General features: G+C 42.6%; 1 protein-coding gene across 1 annotated transcript; it reads left to right on the forward strand.

Moving 5' to 3' along the window:
• Positions 1 to 836: 836 nt before the first annotated feature.
• On the forward strand, positions 837 to 4,520 carry LOC103541789 (melanoma-associated antigen B10-like). The gene is made up of 3 exons (XM_070604360.1): positions 837 to 880; positions 2,770 to 2,893; positions 3,008 to 4,520. Exons 2-3 carry the CDS (start codon positions 2,819 to 2,821, stop codon positions 3,878 to 3,880), a joined length of 948 nt encoding a protein of 315 aa, XP_070460461.1. The 5' UTR covers positions 837 to 880; positions 2,770 to 2,818; the 3' UTR covers positions 3,881 to 4,520.
• The last annotated feature ends 14,499 nt before the right edge of the window (positions 4,521 to 19,019 follow it).

Here is a 19,019-nt window from a genome sequence, read left to right on the forward strand (position 1 = left end):
ATTCACTGAGGCTAATTATCTCAGTGATTCTGGGAATTAAGGGCTGAGTGTGGACATTGTCCTGAAAAACAACCCAGATGTTTTTCCCTAGCTTAGATTGCCTGCCATGGTTCCCGATTTCTTTGCACACCAGAGGGTTGGTTTTCTATGCCTGTGTCTGGTGGCCTTTGTTATCACCAGATACTGTAGTAGGGAGTCAGCGTAGGATGAAAAAATTTATAGGGTGGATGGATAACTACCGGGGATGGTACACTTCCTTGTTAAATTGGGAATTACGGGTATACGTGGAGTCCAAAACTCTATTATGACTCTAACCCTGACTTGATTAAATTGAAATTAAACAAAAAAAGATTCTGTACTAGACATTCGCAAAGTTATTACATGATCTATATTAAATTTTTTATCACCGTTCTCAGGCCAGCAGAGGAAGGGGTCTCAAACCCTAAAATGTAAAAGTAAGGACCCTGAGGAAGGGCTGAGGGAACCACTCCACCCATAACAGAGTGGACCCGCAGACTCATCCCTGCTATCACCACCTCTAAGTCCATGCCTGGATGCTAGGTCCTAGTACTCCTTCACTTCACCCTCTGGGACTGGGGATGGGAGACTGGAGCGGGGTATGCTTGAGAGCAAAGTCCTTCACTTAAGGCTGGCTGACTCAGATCAAGAGACGGATGAGTCCCAGGCCTCCCAGGAGTCAATGAAAGACTCATATGTGAGTTCTACCACAGTCCTCCACCCCCACAAAAGAGTTCATTCCTCATCTCCAAGAACCACACCCCTCTCTCCTCGCCGTGTGGGAGTGGCCGGAAGTGGCTTATCTAACTTCCGTCTCTGACTTCTCGGAGAAGGGAAGGCATTGGTCGACTGGTTACGTGAGGTAAACGGACAAAAGAATTCTCTGGGAGAGTTCCGGGTCCTGTTAGGAATTAGGGTCAAGATCCTGAGAGAAACTTGAGAGCAAGCCCCACACACACCACAAGAGGTGGGGGGCGGTAGAATCCTGCCGCTTATGTAAGCTTTGGGAGGCGCTGGACAGGGATCACCGGATGCAGTGCCCTTTGAATTCCCCGTCTATGGACTCAGGCAGGTTACTGTATTGGACCAGGGTTTGGCATCTAGCCTTCCAGCGGGGAAGTTGAGGCCCCTGAATAAGGTCTGAGGGAACCAACTGGGACAGACAAGAAAGGCCCCTCAGAACCCGGGCCCCTGCCGTCAGGCCTGGGAGGCCCCTGAAGGAAGTGGTGGGATATAACATACTCTGAGTTCCGCCTCTGGCGTCTCAGGGAAGTGAAAGAATTGGTGCGAAGGGGTCGGTGTAAAGTTAGCAGAGGGAGGAGGCCTATGCCTGGCCAGGAAGTAAAGTAAGAACCCTTTGTGAGGTATGACTGTACCCACTATCCAGTGAGAGGGAGCCCCACAGAGTCCAACCCTGCAATCAGCAATAGCAGGCCTTAGGCAAGGAACATCTGATATAGCACTCCCTAAATTCTTTGGAGATTCAAGGAGGGGATGGCATTGGACCAGGGTTTATGGCCTCAGGCCAGCAGGTGGTAGAGTCCGAGGTCCTAAAAGAAGTAAAAGTAAGGACCGGGAGTGAGATCTGAGGGACCTCCCGCCCCAAAAGAGAGGGGTTCGGACAGAATGCTGACGCTGCTGTCAGCCAAGGGAGGGCCGAGGTGAGAGTGGCTGAATGCAAAACATCCTGAATTCCAAATCTGGCTTTTTAAAAAAAATGAAAGGCTTCCTGTGAGAGGGTATGCTTTAGGTAATCAGAGGAATTACTTCCAGGTCCTGCCAGGAGGTAACGTAAGGGCTGTGAGTGAAGTTTGAGGGGGCCCCCTACCCCAAAAGACAGAGGGTCCCACAGATTCCTGGCAGGCTCTGGGCAAGAATTATCTGATGAAGCATCCACTGAATTCTCCTTGTGAGAACTCAGGTGAAGGCACTGGACCAGAGTGTCAGCCTCAGGACATCAGAAAGAGGAGTCCCAGGTTCTAACAAAAGTAATGAGAAGGACCTTGACTAAGTTGTGATGGAACCATTGACCCCATATCAAAGAGGGCCTGCACAGAGTCCCAACCATGGTGTAAGCCCTGCAGGGTCGTTGGGCAGATATGTTAGGCTAAGGGCTCCCTAACTTCCTCCTCAGGGATCTCAGAGATATAAGGGCCTTTTCTGAGGGGATAGGACTCAAGTCAGCAGAGGGAGAAGTTCCAGGCCCTACCAGAAGCCAAAGTGAGGACCCTGAGTAAGGAATGAGGACCCTGATTTCCCCAGGATGGAGAGGGTCCTTCTGATCTCTTCCATTACTGTCATCCTGACTGTCCCTGGTAAAATATGGTCAGATGGGTCTCTCTCTCAGTTTCTCCTCTGGAATCGAAGGGAGATGAGGTCACTGAAATGAGGAGTCAGCATGAAAGCAGTAGAGTAAAGGGATCCCAGAAGCTGCCAGAGGTCAAGATGATGGCCCTGAAAGTGAATTGAGAGAAACACTTCTACTCCAAACACAGGGACTTTCACAGATGTTGAAACTTCCAGGCCTTGCTGTCACCCCAGTAAGCCCCAGGAAGATCTGGCAGGTAGCAGCCTAAGGTGAACTCTAGTTACTTTCACAGGGTTCTCAGGAAACAGGCTGATAAGAAAACAAGAGCCTTGTGGGTTCTTTGACCAGTGCACACAAGAAAACCTGCAGAGATGGCCATCACTAAAGCCAAGGTGGCATCTCTTTGGTGAACGGGTACACACCATCCATCCTCCTTCCTCCAGGTCACTGATTCACCTGCCCACTTCTCTGCTGCATCTGAACATAGTCATCATGCCTCGTGGTCAGAAGAGTAAGCTCCGTGCCCGGGAAAAACGCCGCCAGGCCCTAGAAGAGTCCCAGGATCTGGTACGTGCTCAGGCCACTGAGGGAGTGGGAGAAGAGTTCTGCTCCTCTTCCTTTCCTTGTTGCAAGGTTATTTCCCAGAGCTTACAAGCTCCTGTGTCGTGTTGCAATTCACAGGGTCTTCAGAGAACCACATCCACCACCACTAATGCTGCAACCGTTTCATACACAAGATCAAATGATGGTGCCAGTAATGAAGAAGGTCCAAGATCTTCACAGGACCCAACAGCCACTGAGCCCCTCCATAGAAGCCCTCTAGATGAAAAGGTGTTTATACTGGTGTATTATCTGCTGTACAAGTATCAAATGAAAGAGCCAATTACCAAGGCAGATATGCTGAGAAATGTAATCCAGAACTATAGGAATCACTTCCATGAGATCCTCAAGAGGGCTTCTGACCATCTGGAGCTGATCTTTGGCCTTGACACAAGGGAATTGGATCCCTACAAGCACATCTATGTCCTCATCAACAAACTGGAACCAAATTGTGATGGGAGGGTGAGCGATGGTAGTAGTCTGCCCAAAAGTGGTTTGCTGATGCTTGTTCTAGGTGTGATCTTCATGAAGGACAATTGTGCCACTGAGGAGCAAATGTGGGAAGTTCTGAATATGATGGGGATATTTGCTGGGAGGAGGCACTACATCTATGGGGAGCCTAGAAAGCTCCTCACCCAAGATTTGGTGAAAGAAAATTACCTAGAGTACCGGCAGGTGCCCAATAGCAATCCTCCACGCTATGAGTTCTTATGGGGTCCAAGAGCCCATGCCGAAACCAGCAAGATGAGAGTCCTTGAGTTTGTGGCCAAGGTCCATAATACGGTCCCCAGTGCTTTTCCAACCTGGTATGAAGAAGCTTTACAAGATGAAGAAGAAAGAGCCCGAGCCAGAGCTGCAGCCAGGGCTCGTACTGCTGCCATGGCCAGTGCACGTTCCAGAGCCATGGCTGGTGTGCGCTCCAGGGCCACGGCCAGCAGCTCCTCTCACCCCTAGTAAAGTCTGAGGCAGATTCTTCACTTTGTTGTTTAAAAAAGTCTATGTTCTCATTAGTGGAAGGTCAGGGTGCGGCTGGAGATGACAGAATGTATAACATGTTTGTGTTCCTATTCTGTGTGTTAACCTAGATAATTTTTAAATAGTTTTTCCTTTTGATAGAGGTTTATTAGCTTCAAAATCCAAGTTTGTGAATGATATTGCTCAAATTTGTGCCATGTATGAGATTTAAGAGTAATAGATTATTTATTTTTTATTTACTTTTATTTTTAAGATTGGCACCTGGGCTAACAACTGTTGCCAATCTTTTTTTTTCTGCTTTATCTCCCCCAACCCACCCTGTACATAGTTGTATATCTTAGTTGCAGGTCCTTGTAGCTGTGGATATTTTTTAAATGAAATGGGGAAACTCTCCATCTTACTTGGTGATTTGTAACACGACAACATGTCAGTGGATTAGGCATTTCCCTGGAAATGTAAAAGAATTCAGCAGTAAAATACTTGAGGTTAAGAAATAGAGAAAAAAAGTTGGCCAAATATTGCATTCTCTGTTCACTTTTAGTCTGTTGTTTAAGTGATATATGCTTGGATATATGTATATTATTCAAAAATGTAGAATCAATTATATCACAATAAGTTAGACCTCTTGCACACTGTCTCATTTATTTCTCAAACATTCTATGAGCATCTGTTCTTTGTGAGGCTCCGTGCTAGTACTGGGAATGTCAGAATAAGCAAGACCCACCATGCCGGTAGAATTTTAGAGTCTAGGAGCAGCCGTCAAGTAAGGAAGATGGTGAGATACACCCTAAGACTTAAGGACAAGTCAAAAGATGGAGGATCCAGATGTGAGCAGCCAGCTGTAAATGCCATGAGGCAAGTGGGTTTGGGGCCTTGGGAAACTGCAGGTCCTTCAGTGTGAGTCAGTTTTATGTTAAGCTGGGTGGTGGTTCAGAAGAGGCTGTGGGAGTGGTGGGCAGGGGCCAGACCCTCAGAAAGTGCATCCACAGTTGAGAGATTGAAGCCTGGAATGGAAAACTACTGCTACCAGTTACTTTAACATCATGAATTAACCAGAAAGAAATCTCCACCCGAGGCAGAGATGGAAGATGTTCTGTGCTCTTGTCCCAGTGCAGGTGAACACAGTCCACAAACTAGGTATTTTATATACATTGTCTCCAGGGAATCTCTGAGAAATAAGGGTGATACTGGCTTAACCTGTGATGCCCAGAAGCTATCACGCTGGCAGTCTTGGCCTTGGGCTGGCAAAGACAGAGCTCGCTCTGTTAATAGTTAATAAATTCAGTTATCTTGATTGTAATTTGGCAAACTCAAAGCGGGGGATAGATGTTTTGAGGGGAGGGAACCAGGCAGTCCTTGACACATTTTCTAGGAGCCTTATACACATCCAGCTGGGGAAGATTTTGCCAACTCACAATAAGATCCCTCAAAACGTTCCTTAGCAGGTAACTTACTTTTACTTAGTAAGAAAGATATTAGCTGATTTGGTGTGCTGTGTCCTAGAAGACTGGATATTCTCTGACATCTCCAGGATTAAAATACATTTAAAAATTCAAAGGTGGAAGGTTGGTAGTGTTTGAAGTCAAAATTATAATAGTAACAACTGCTAATTATCAAAGATCCAATATATGCCAGGTACTGTACCAGGTGCCTTACATAAATTAACTCATATTCCAACAGTCCGACTTCACAAGGTATACATGAACTTTGAAGCAAGGATAATCTTGAAGCAAGGGAGCAAGATAACAACATCAAGCTCACTTCACAGATGAAGAACCCGAGGCACACACAGCTTTGCAATTTTCATGACTTCACATGGCTCATAAGAGACAGGCCTGAGAATAAAGCCCTGGTCTGAATTCCTCTAGAGCCCACACTGTTCCACTCCTCCCAGCCAGAGGCTGACCTTGTGTCTATTAATTCATTTCCCTTCTCACTATTCCACGATGCTCTCAGGCGGTAAGAAGGACCCTGTGGCCAGAGTACAAAAAGCAGGCCTAAAGAAGGAAGGTGAAAAGGAGAATCAGGCACAATTTGGGGAGTGTCAGTGGGCTTCCCTTACCTAGGATCCTTCTGCTCCTCGCCCCAGGGTTCCTTGAGAGCTGACTCTGGCCTGGTCCCAGCCCATGTGTCCAGTCCCAGCACTTTTCTGCATTACAGCTCCTCTCCTTGGTCTTCCCCAGTGTGCCCTCCTGTCCAAACTGGAACCTGACCTGCTGACCAGCTCTTCTCTACATCCTCCTCTGGAGGCTGCACTCTGCTCCCGGTGGAACAGTGAGCCCATCTCCCCTGCCCTCCCCTGACTTAGAGTATTGCAACTCCCTGCAGGTCCCATCCCTCACTGGGGACCCCTCTGATAGCAACAGCCCCTTCCGCGTAATTGTTCGCTTCCAGCAGTGAAATTTAGATAGCTCTTCACCCCCAGTGAATGCTTCTAATACATCCTGAAAGTTTTTTTACCAAGTCTGCTGGTATGTAGACTCTGATCTGACACATAATCTACTGGCTGTAATATACTGAAGCAGAGATATACTCGTGAAATTAGAGAGGAGGCTTTAGGAAGCAGATGAAGTTATTAAAAAAGGTGAATTTAATCTGATGAATTATTTGAGACTGTCCACTGAATCCATACACTGATGAGCGAGCTTAACCAAGTGGTCAAGACCAAAACTTCCCTCCTAGGTGGAAGATAAGGAATGACTGAGGAAATCACTGTGTAGCAACCATCTGCAGAGGCTGGATCCTAACAGACACTGTCGTCTTTCCAGGAGGTTACAGTAGTTTTCTACGGCTGCTGTAACAAATTCAGTGGTTTACAACAGCAAATGTTTATTATCTCTGTAGGTATTATTATCTACATTTCCGTAGGTGTGATGGCCAGGATGGCTCTGCTAGATTCTGTGCTTGGATATTCACAGGTTCAAGTTAAGCTTTGACCCGGCAGGCCTCTCCTCCTGAGCTCTGGGAAGAACATCCTTCCAACATCATTCAGGTTGTTGGCAGAATCCAGTTCTTTATGGTAATAAGACTGAGGCCCTGTTTCCTTGCTGACTATCAGCTGGAGCTCACATAGCTTCTCCAGGCCTCTCTCCAGTCCTTGCATGTGGGCCCATGTATTTTGAGTCAGTAATTAAACACTGAATCTTTCTCACCCTTGGCATCTCTCTAACATCCCCCCCTGCTGCATCTCTCTTCTGCATCCAGCCAGAGAAAGTTCTCTGCTTGTAAGGACTCATGTCATTAGATTGGGCCCATTCTGATAATCCAATATAATACCTTTATTTTAAAGTTGGTTTCATAACCTTACTACATCTGCAAAGTACCTTTGGCCATGCAACATATTCATAGGTCTCAGGAATAGGGTATGGGTATCTTCGTGGAGCAATTAATTATTCATTCTTCCGCCAATGTGGAAAATGTCTCCCTGGCAGACATGCCAGCTTTGATAAGAAAAAAAAATAACCCACCATCATTCTCCTGATTCTTGTCTCTCTCTGCCCCAGGGGAAAATCCTGGTTATTCAGCATGTCTATGGACACCTGCACAAGTGTTCAGGCATGCTCTTCAGGTGGTGGGTAGCAGAGACTCACAAGTTGTGATTTTGACCATGCAGCAAAGGAAGAAGAAAATTCTCAGTGTATTAAGACTATTGTACAGGTAAGTGCAGAAAGGTACTATTCAGTGACAAAGGTGACCCCTCCCTGCTGAGATCTAGTGTCCTCCAGAAAATTGGTGTGACCTTTATTTGAAAACACCTGTCACATAGTAGGCACTAGAAAAATTTAGAGTATCGCAAAGAAATTTTGTCCCTCTCAGAAACTTCTCAGAGAACAAAGAGGGCTCTTTTATAAAAATTGCAACACTTACAGACTGTTTTTGGAGAGACTGCAAGTGGTGATCTACATAGTGTCTTGCTCTCCTTCCTGGGCACATGGGGAGACTCTATTGTCCAGTCCACTTATATCAGGAGGGGATTTGTGAGTACTCTTGCCACTGAAATATGAACAGAACTAATATTTGTCATTTCCAGACCAAGGAATTCGAGAGTCAGTATGCCGTTTCTATGCTTTCCATCCCATTCAGCGGAATCATGGAGATCCTGTGTTGAGATGTGGAGTCACATGGTGGAAGCGGCCTGTATCCCTGGGCCATCCGACAGCAGAGACTCCCACCAACCCATGTCAGACCTTACGTGTAGGAAGGAGGAATAGACACTTGTAGTGTTAAGTCTTCAGATTTCAGGCTTCTTCCGTTACATCCACTAGCAGTTACTTTATCTGAACAACACATAGCCACTATTTCTGGTCTTAGTCTTACTTAAATATACTAATTACAAAAGAAATAGTGCATATATTCTTGATGCTAAAAAACTCTAAAAATACAGATAAATCACCATTCTGCCTCCTTACAATGGTTCTGTACAATTCAGTCCCTACTAGAAGGAACCACAAATAAAAACCATGTGCGTATAACTTTTAAGTTTATTCTAGACTTTTTTTTTATTGTGGTAACAATAGATAAAGATAAGCCCTAAGTTTGGTATATATTTTCTATATATAATTTGGTTTATATTTGGTTTATAGCATTATATAAATTTCAGGTGTATATCATTATATGTCAATTTCTGTGTAGATTACATCATGTTCACCACCCAGAGACTAATTACAATCCATCACCATACACCTGTGCCTAATCACCCCTTTTCACCCTTCTCCTTCCCCCCTTCCCCTCTGATATCCATCAATCCAATCCCTGTCTCTATATTTTTGTTGCTGTTTTTACCTTCTATTTATGAGTGAGATCACACAGTATTTTACTTTCTCCCTCTGACTTATTTCATTTAGCATAATCCCCTCAAGGTCCATCATACTGTCACAAATGGCTAGATTTGATGGTTTTTTATGGCTGAGTAGTATTCCATCGTGTATATATGCCACATCATCTTTATCCATTGATCCCTTGATGGGCACCTAGGTTGCTTTCAACTCTTGGCTATTGTGAATAATGCTGCCACGAACATAGGGGTGCGTGTACCTTTACGCATTTGTATTTTCATGTTCTTTGGATAAACACTCAGCAGTGGAATAGCTGGATTGTATGGTAGTTCTATTCTTAACTTTTTGAGGAATCTCTATACTGTTTTCCATGGTGGCTGCACCAGTTTGCAGTCCCACCAGCAGTGTATGAGAGTTCCCTTTTCTCCACATCCTCTCCAACACTTGTTATTTCCCGTCTTGTTAATTATAGCCTTTCCGACAGGCATGAGGTGATATGCCATTGTAGTTTTGATTTGCGTTTCCCTGATAGTGATGTTGAACATCTTTTTATGTACCTGTTGGTCATCAGTATATCTTCTTTGGAGAAATGTCTGTTCAGATCTTTTGCCCATTTTTTAATTGGGTTGTTAGTTTTTTGTTGTTGAGATGTATGAGTTCTTTATATATTTTGGATATTAACCCTTTATCAGATATATAGTTGGCAAATATCTTCTCCCAATTGTTAGGTTGTCTTTTTGTTTTGGTGATGGTTTCCTTTGCTGTGTAGAAGCTTTTTAGTTTGATGTGTCCCACTTGTTTAGTTTTTCTTTTGTCTCTCTTGCCCAGTAAGACATCATACTTGAAAATATCCTGCTAAGACTGATATCAAAGGGTGTACTGCCTATATTTTCTTGTGGAAGTTTCAGGGTTTCAGGTCTTACACTCAAGTTTTTAATCCATTTTGAGTTAATTTTTGTTTATGGTGAAAGATAATGGTCTACTTTCATTCTTTTGCATGTGGCTGTCCAGTTTTTCCAACACCCTTTATTGAAGAGACTTTCTTTTCTCCATTGTAGGTTCTTAGTTCTTTTCTCAAAAATTAGCTGCCCATTGATGTGTGGGTTTATTTCTGGGCTCTCGATTCTGTTCCATTGATCTGTGTTTCTGTTTTTGTGTCACTACCATGCTGTTTTGGTTACTATAGCTTTGTAGTATATTTTGAAATCAGGGAGTGTGATACCCCCAGCTTTCCTCTTTTTTCTCAGGATTCCTTTTGCTATTTGGGTCCGTTTATTGTTCCATATAAATTTTAGGATTCTTTCTTTTATTTCTATGAAAAACGTTGTTGGAACTTTGATGAGGATTGTGTTGAATCTGTAGATTGCTTTAGGAAGTATGGACATTTTAACTATGTTAATTCTTCCAATCCAAGAGCATGGAATATCTTTCCATTTCTTTGTGCCTTCGTCAATTTCTTTCAACAATGTTTTATAATATTCAGTGTACAGATCTTTCACCACTTTGGTTAAGTATATTCCTAGGTATTTTATTCTTTTTCTTGCAATTGTAAATGGGATTGTATTATTAATTTCTCTTTCTGCTTCTTCATTGTTAGTGTAAGGAAACACAATAGATGTTTATATGTTGATTTTGTATCCTGCAACTTTACTGTACTCATTTATTACATCTAAAAGTTTTTTGGGTTCTTTAGGGTTTTCTATATATAAAATCATGTCATCTGCAAATAGTGACATTTTCACTTCTTCCATTCCAATTTGGATCCATTTTATTTCTTTTTCTTGCTTGATTGCTCTGGCTAGGACTTCCAATACTATGTTAAGTAAGAGTGGTGAAAATCGGCATCCTTGCCTGTTTCCTGTTCTTAGAGGGATAGAGGATTGAGAATGATACTAGCTGTGGACTTGTCATATATGGCCTTTATTATGTTGAGATACTTTCCTTCTATGCCCATTTTATTCAGAGTTTTTATCATAAATGGATGCTCTATTTTGTCAAATGCTTTATCTGCATCTATTGAGATGATCATGTAATTTTCATTCTTCATTTTGTTAATGTGGTCTATCACATGGATTGATTTGCAGTTGTTGAACCATCCCTGCATCCCTGGAATAAATCCCACTTGATCATGGTATATGATCTTTTTAACATAATGTATTCAATTTGCTGGCATTTTGTTGAGGATTTTTGCATTGATGTTGATCATTGATATTGGCCTGTAATTTTATGTTTTTGTGTTGTCCTCGTCTGGTTTTGGTATCAGGGTAATGTTGGCTTTGTAGAATGAGTTAAGAAGCTTCCCTTCCTTTTCAATTTTTTGAAAGAGTTTGAGAAGGGTAGGTATTAAGTTTTCTTTGAATGTTTGGTAGAATTCACCAGGGAAGCTTACTGGTCCTAGACTTTTAATTTTGGAAGTTTTTTTTTTTTTTTTTAAGGAAGATTAGCCCTAAGTTAACATCTGCTGCCAATCCTCCTCTTTTTGCTGAGGAAGACTGGCCCTGAGCTAACATCCGTGCCCATCTTCCTCTATTTTATATGTGGGACGCCTGCCACAGCATGGCTTGCCAAGCAGTGCCATGTCCACGCCCGGGGTTATGAATCGGCACACCCCAGGCCGCTGAAGCCGAATGTGTGAACTTAACTACTGCACCACTGGGCCGGCCCCTGGAAGGTGTTTGATTTCCGTTTTGATCTACTTATTGGTGATTGTTCTATTCAAATTCTCTATTTCTTCTTGCTTCAGTTTTGGAAGGTTGTATGATTCCAAGACTTTATCCATTTCTTCTAGATTACCCAATTTGTTGGCGTGTAGCTTTTTGTAGCATTCTCTTACAATCTTTTGTATTTCTGGGGTGTCCGTTGTAATGTCTCCTCTTTCATTTCTGATTTTATTTGAGCCTTCTCTCTTTTTTTCATGGTGAATCTAGCTAAAAGTTTGTCAATTTTGTTTATCTTTTCAAAGAACCAGCTCCTAGTTTCATTGATTTTTTCTATTGTTTTTTAGGTCTCTATTTCATTTATTTCTTTTCTTGTTTTTATTATTTCCTTCTTTCTACTGATTTTGGGCTTTGTTTGTTCTTTTCCAGTTCCTTTAGGTACACTGTTAGATTGCTTATTTGAGATTTTTCTTCTTTGTTGAGGTAGGCCTGTACTGCTATAAACTTCCCTCTTAAAACCACTTTTGCTGTATCTCATAGATTTTGGCATGTCGTATTTTCATTTTCATTTGTCTCCAGGTATTTTTTTTATTTCTCCTTTGATTTCTTCATTCACCCAACCATTGTTCAGTAGCATTTTGTTTAATCTCCACAGATTTCTGGCTTTTCTGATTTTCTTCCTGTAGTTGATTTCTAGTTTTATACCATCGTGGTCAGAAAAGATGCTTGGTATTATTTTGATCCTCTTAAATTTATTGAGACTTGTTCTGTGGCCTAATACGTGATCTATCCTGGAGAATGTTCCATGTGCATTTGAAAAGAATGTGTATTCTGTGGTTTTTGGATGGAATTTTCTGTATATATCTACTCAGTCCATATGGATTAATGTGTCATTTAAGGCCAATGTTTCCTTTGAACTTCTGTTTGGATGATCTGTCTATTGTTGTAAGTGAAGTGTTAAAGTCCCCTACTATTATTGTGTTGCTCATCTATTTCTCCTATTATGTCTGTTAATAATTGCTTTATATATTTAGGTGCTCCTATATTGGGTGCATAAATATTTACAAATATTATATCCTCTTGTTGGATTGTTCCCTTTACCATTATGTAGTGCCCTACTCTGTCTCTTGTTACAGATTTCATTTTACAGTATTTTGTCTGATATGAGTATTGCTACTCCAGCTTTCTTTTCATCACCATTTGCATGGAGTATCTTTTTCCATCCCTTCACTTTCAGTTTGTGAGTGTCTTTAGATCTGAAATGTGTCTTCTGTATGCAGCATATATATGAGTCTTGTTTTTTTATCCAGTCAGCCACCCTGTACCTTTTGATTGGAGCATTTAGTCCATTGACATTTAAAGTAGCTATTGATAAGCATGTAGTTATTGTCATTTTGTTCCTTTTTTTCTGGGTGTTTTAGTAGTTCTTTTCTGTTCCTTTCTTCTCCTCTTGCTCTCTTCCCTTGTGATTTGTTGGTTTTCTTTACTATTATGTTTGGGTTCCTTTCTCTTATTTTTTTGTGTACCTACTATAGGTTTCTGGTTTGTGATTACCATGAGGTCCATATATAATAACTCACATATACAGAAACCTATATTAAGTTGATGGTCTCTTTAGTTTGACATCTTTCTAAAAGCTCTACTCTTTTACACCCTTCCTCCCACATTTTATGTTTTTGATATCATATTTAACCTTTTGTGTGTGTGTGTGTGAATCCGTTACCCTCTTATCATGGAAACAGATAATTTTAGTACTTTTGTCTTTTGACCTTCATATTAGCTGCATAGGTGGTTGATCTGTGACTTTTACTGTATATTTGCCTTTACCAGTAATTTCATTGCTTTTTCGGGGGATAATTTTCTTATTCCTATTTCTGGTCTTTTCTTTCCCTCTTAGATAAGTCTTTAGCATTTCTTGTAGGGCTGCTTTCTTGGTGATAAATTCCTTTGGTTTTTGCTTGTCTGGGAAACTCTTTATCTCTCCTTCCATTCAGAATGATAATCTTGCCAGGTAAAACATTCTTGGCAGTAGGTTTTTTCCTTTCAGTACTTTAAATATATCATGCCACTCCCTTCTAGCCTGTAAGGTTTCTGCTGAGAAGTCAGCTCATAGCCTTATGGGCTTTGCTATGTATGTAACTTGTTGCCTTTCTCTTGCTGCCTTTACAATTCTCTCTTTGTCTTTAATTCTTGACATTTTAACTATAATGTGTCTTGGTGTGGGCCTCCTCAGGTTTGTCTTGTTTGGTGCTCTCTGTGCCTCCTGTACCTGGATGTTTGTTTCCTTCCTTAGGTTAGGAAAGTTTTCAGCTATTATTTCTTCAAAGAGAGTCTCTGCCCCTTTGTCTCTCCCTCTCCTTTTGGGACACCTAGAATATGGATATTAGTGCATTTGATGTTGTCCCAGAGGCCCCTTAGAGTGTCTTTGTTATTTTAAATGATTTTTTCTTTTATCTCTTCAGCTTGGGTTACTTCCTCTAGTCTTTCATCAAGCTTGCTGATCCAGTCTTCTCTACCATCTACTCTGTTATTGAGTCTCTCTAGTGAATTTTTCATTTTCAGTATTGTATTCTTCATTTCTGACTGGTTCTTTTTTATATATTTTCCAGTTCTTTGTTGAAGTTCTGACTGAGTTCATCTATTCTTCTCCCAAGATCAGTGAGCATCATTATAACTTTTTGTTTGAACTCTTTGTCAGGTAGATTGTTTATTTCTCTTTCATTTAGTTCTTTTTCTGGGGCTTTGTCCTGATCCCTTACTTGGAACGTATTCCTTTGTCTCCTCATTTTGCCTCTTTCTCTGTGTTTATTTCTATGTATTAGTTAGGTCAGCTGTGTGTCCTGATCTTGGAGAGGCGGACTTATGTAAGAGGTGCCTTATGAGGCCCAGCAGTGTGCTTCTCTCTCATCACCAGTTCCAAATGTTCCAGGAGTATCCATTGTGTAGGCAACATGTGTCCTTCTGTTATGGCAGGGTTGCTCTTGCTGCAGGTTCCCAGGGAGCCTGGCCTGCTCCCCTGGCTGGCTGGTTGTAATGCTCAGCTGCAACTTGCTGCTATGGACCCTTCAGTCACTTTATTGGGCATGAGGAGCTCCAGCACAGTTGGCTACAAGGTCTAATAGCACATTCCTTTTGCAGCTTTTTTGTTAAGTGAGTAGGCCCCCAGAGTGGCTGGTTGCTTGGCTCAGGGGCTTATAATTGCTATAGGCCTCCAGCCTGCAAGGCTGTTGTCAGCTCTCTCAGGATTGCAGTTGATTGGGGCTGACCCCAGGCCTGGGAGCACCCAATTTTTTCAGCCTTTGGAAAGTGAAGCTGATCCCCTATGTGGCTGTTTGAGAAGCACAAGTCTTCTGCAACTGACAAGCTCTACCACCCACAGGGCCACACACCCCATCAACACACTCCTGCCCGAAGTGCACCCCAACACACTGAAACAGACCCAGTTGCCACACTGCAGAGGCCCCACACACAACACCAATGTCCCACACATTCCACCCAATCCTCGTGAACGCCCTGCCCTGCAGAGGTGGACCCACTTGCCCATCTGTAGAGATTCCACCTACCCTGTCTTTGCAGGTCCATAAGTTGCCTGAGGACTTGCTGTTGGGTGGAGCCAGTACCTAGGACAGGCTGCTTGCCCTGGCTAAGCTGGATTAAATTGGTGCTCTAATGGGTGGGGCAGACCCCTAGCCTAAGAGGCCAGAGGAAGAACTCCAATGGCGTCTGCCAGCATCTGTGTCAGCACACTTGTACTAGGTCACAGTAATGGCTTCCACTAATGTCTCAGTCCCTGGAGAGGTCTCACCTCTCACTGAGAGACACTCAGAGCCTTCAGGTAAGTCTCTTTTCTCCAAAGGACTGTGCACCTTTCTTTCTGGTGATTTTAGGTTGCTTTCTGAAATGGGTGAATTGGTGTGTGGGCCCTTTAAGAGAAGGTTTTTCTTTTATTTTTATTTTTTTAGGATGATCAGCCCTGAGCTAACATCTGCTGCCAATCCTCCTCTTTTTGCTGAGGAAGACTGGTCCTGAGCTAACATCCATGCCCATCTTCCTCTACTTTATATGTGGGACTCCTGCCACAGCATGACTTTCTGAGTGGTGCCATGTCTGTATCTGGGATCTGAACTGGCGAACCCCAGGCCACCGAAGCAGAACATGCAAACTTAACCACTGCACCACCAGGCTGGCCCCCAAGAGCAGGCTTTTCTTTACCTTATGTCTGAGAGCTTTTCTGGGGGTATTCCCCATTGTAGTTAATAGCCAACAAAGCCAGATATTATGACACTTGTCTCAATTGTGCTGAGTCCAAAAACTGCTTTTAGTGGTAACACTACCCCCGACTCCTCAGATCCCCCACTCCTCCAGGGAAGGCTTGTACCTTAGGATTGCTCCCAGCCTGCTGTGAGGCACCACGGCTCACAAAGGTGGCATTTTTTTCTCTCCAGAAAGGAATTTCTGCCTGTTCCACCTCTGTCATCACTGTCCCCTGTTGTGGGAGTTCTTTTTATTCAGTTTTCAGTTCTCTCTCAGGGGTAACTGTTCCAAAAGTAGTTGTAAATTTGTTGTGTCCATGGGAGGTGACTTCAGAATCTGCCTACACTGCCATCTTGACACCATCCTCTAGACTTTTTCCAACATATATGTGCTAGAAAAATACACTGTTGGCAACTCCCTTTTAAGATGTCTCCAGTGAGCACTGAGACAAACTCCCAAGAGATCACAGAAGGTTGGAAACTGCATTCTCACTCTGGATTACCATAAATTTCTATCTGTGTTAATTCCACACTGTACCTCACTTGAAAATAATAGGTTTTATCACTCTTGACAGATCAGAAGTTAAGAGGTCATCTTTGCATCTCTCTCCTCCTCTCCATCTCCACTCCCAAACATAACAGGCTTTCAATAGACATGGACTGAGGTGACGGTAAAGGAGAAAGGTATGGGGCTCAGAAGGCAGAGAAGGAATGTTCAGTTGAAAGGAAAATACAAAGCATCTCCAACAGGAGAATGTGAACCACCAGCTCACAAGGGGGACCAGGAGTTGTGAGATCCATAGCATGAACATGGACAACTTCCTAGAATATATTCATTGAAAAAAAATCATATAACAGTTATTGAGTGCTTACTAGATGCCAGAGCCTTTTCTCTAACCTATCTTTTCTAATCATTTTCTGATGTATTACTAAGTAAGGACAGTCATTATCCCCATTTTTCTGATGATGAAATATAGATACAGGGAACTTGTCCAAACTAGAAGGGTAGAATAAAGAAAAGGGAAAAAAAGAAAAATACACTGTGAGTTTTTACAATACATATATAACAATGTACATATTGTTCTGCCTCTTGCCCTTCTCATTGAATAAAATGAATGCAGGATCTCTCTGTGAGAGCACATATAGATCCACCTCACACCACCCTTTTAACTATTCTCTAGAATTCTAAAGTGTATGTGTATGTGTGTGTGTGTGCCATAATTAATTTAACCACTTTCCTCCTGATGGAAACATAAGTTGTTTCCTATTTGTTACTATGATTAATGGAATTGAAATAAACAACATTGAATATGGTTCTGGGACAAATGTGGATGTTTTCTTATATGAAAGAGGTATGAATGTGCAAATTGAATTAAAGTGCAAAGAGTTTGATGATTGTAAAGTTTTTGAATATTTCTGAAATTGTATTCCAATAATACTGCACCAACTCATATTCTCACAAATTAATTTATGTAAATACCTTATACTCTCACAGGCACTTACTTTTATCAATTTTAATTTTGGGGCAACATTTTTGGTGCAATTATATTGTCTCAATTTTATTTCAATTTGTATTTCTCTGTTTCATACTTAATTTGAGCAGAAAATTAACATAATCTTTCATTGATATGAAGCAGGATTTCTGCAGTGATGTCTTGATTACCAGGGTACCTCTGGATGCATGCTTTAAGAATTCTAATATGTCCATAAGAGTTTTCCCTTTACTTTGATAAGCAAGGATTTGTCAGAGTGACCAGGTGCCAAGAAATGGGCTTGGACAGGAGAACATCAGTGAAAGGTAAAAAAGGTACCAGAAGGAGAGAAGGCTTAGAATCTGGTGGAGGGTACTAGACAACTTTCATAAACAGGCTAGGGAATCTCTGAATCATCATTACCAGCCTGAAATTGTAGTGATTTGAGTGGGCAGATCTATTGGGTGAAAGGACCAGAGGCATGCCTGATAACCCACCAGCCCTTACAATACTCACTGCCCACTGTCAGGCAGAGTATAGCTGGCTCCCCTCTGTGACCCACCAAGTGATGCTATTGATGGAATCTGAGAGAGCTTTATCTCTTCACTACTCTGGTGGTTCCGTGCATCCGTGCCAGTGTACCAGAGCTGGAGCTGTCTGGATGCCTGATGGAGAAGGCTATTTCTTCTTCTGTGTATGAGGCTCTCCTTCTGCTAAGATTGAGGCTGCACAACTGGGGGGGATGGGTTGGTGATTCAGGACAGTTAAAAGAGGGCAAGTATTACCAATGAGTAGTGGAAGGGGGCGTCTAGCTGCAAGGAGGGGTAATTGGAGGGGGAATTCACTGAGGCTAATTATCTCAGTGACTCTGTGAATAAAGGGTTGAGTTTAGACATGTCTTGAAAAACAATTCAAGTGTTATCCTTAGCTCAGATTGCTTCCTGTGGTTCTTGACTTCTTTGCACACCAGAGAGTAGATGTACTTTGGCTGTGTTTGGTGGTCTGTGTTGCTACCAGATACTGACTCGAGTAGGGGGTGGCCCACAATGCAAACATTTACAGGGTGGATGGAGAACAATTGTAGATGGTGTAGTTCCTTGTTAAATTAATTGGGTGTGACATATATATGTGGTATCCAAAGTTATATCTTTTATATTGTAATAACTCCAACTTGGTTGAATTAAAATAAAAAAATAGATTCTGTGCTAGCCATTCCCCAAATCATCACATGATCTATAGTAAATATAGCAAAATCTAAAACTTAGAGGTGAAGTCAGTGGACCAGCCTGTCAGACTCAGGCCAGCAGATGGAGGAATCCCAGGCCCTAACAGAAGTAAAATGAGGACTGAGTGCGGTCAGAAGGAAACAGTCATCTCAGAACAGAAGCTGCCACCACACAGAGCCCCATCCCTGTTGTCAACCTTGGGAATCTCCAGAAAGAGGTAGCTGGAAAAGGCTTCCCCTGAATTCTTTCTCTGCTGTCTCAGGGAACTGAACACCTTGATCTGAGGTGGGCAGCATCAGGTCAGCAGAGTGAAGAGTTCCAGTCTCTGCCTAGAATTTAGGTAAGGTCCCTGACTGAATTTGAGCGCAGTCTCACTCCAGAAGAGAGTGGACCCCACAGAGTCTCGCCCCTGCTTTCAGTCCTGGCAGGCTCTGTGTAGGGATTACCCCGAGTACTGCCCTCTAAATTTCCCCTCTGAGGACTCAGGAAGTTGAGGGCATTGGACCCGGGTTGTTGGCCTCAGAGCCACAGAGAGTGTGGTCCCCTGCACTAACAGAAGTAAAAGTGAGGACTCTGTCTGATTTCTGAAAGAATCACCCAGCCCAAAACAGGTGGCCTGCTCCTGCTGTCAGCTCTGGGTGGCCCCCATATGGTTGTGAGGTTCAGAAGACTCTTTACTTCACCCTCTGGAAACTGGAGAGTGACGTGGGGAGGGCTTTGGTTTAAGGCTAGTTA

Source organism: Equus przewalskii, chromosome X (assembly GCF_037783145.1).
Source record: "Equus przewalskii isolate Varuska chromosome X, EquPr2, whole genome shotgun sequence".
NCBI classification, from domain to species: Eukaryota; Metazoa; Chordata; class Mammalia; order Perissodactyla; family Equidae; genus Equus; species Equus przewalskii.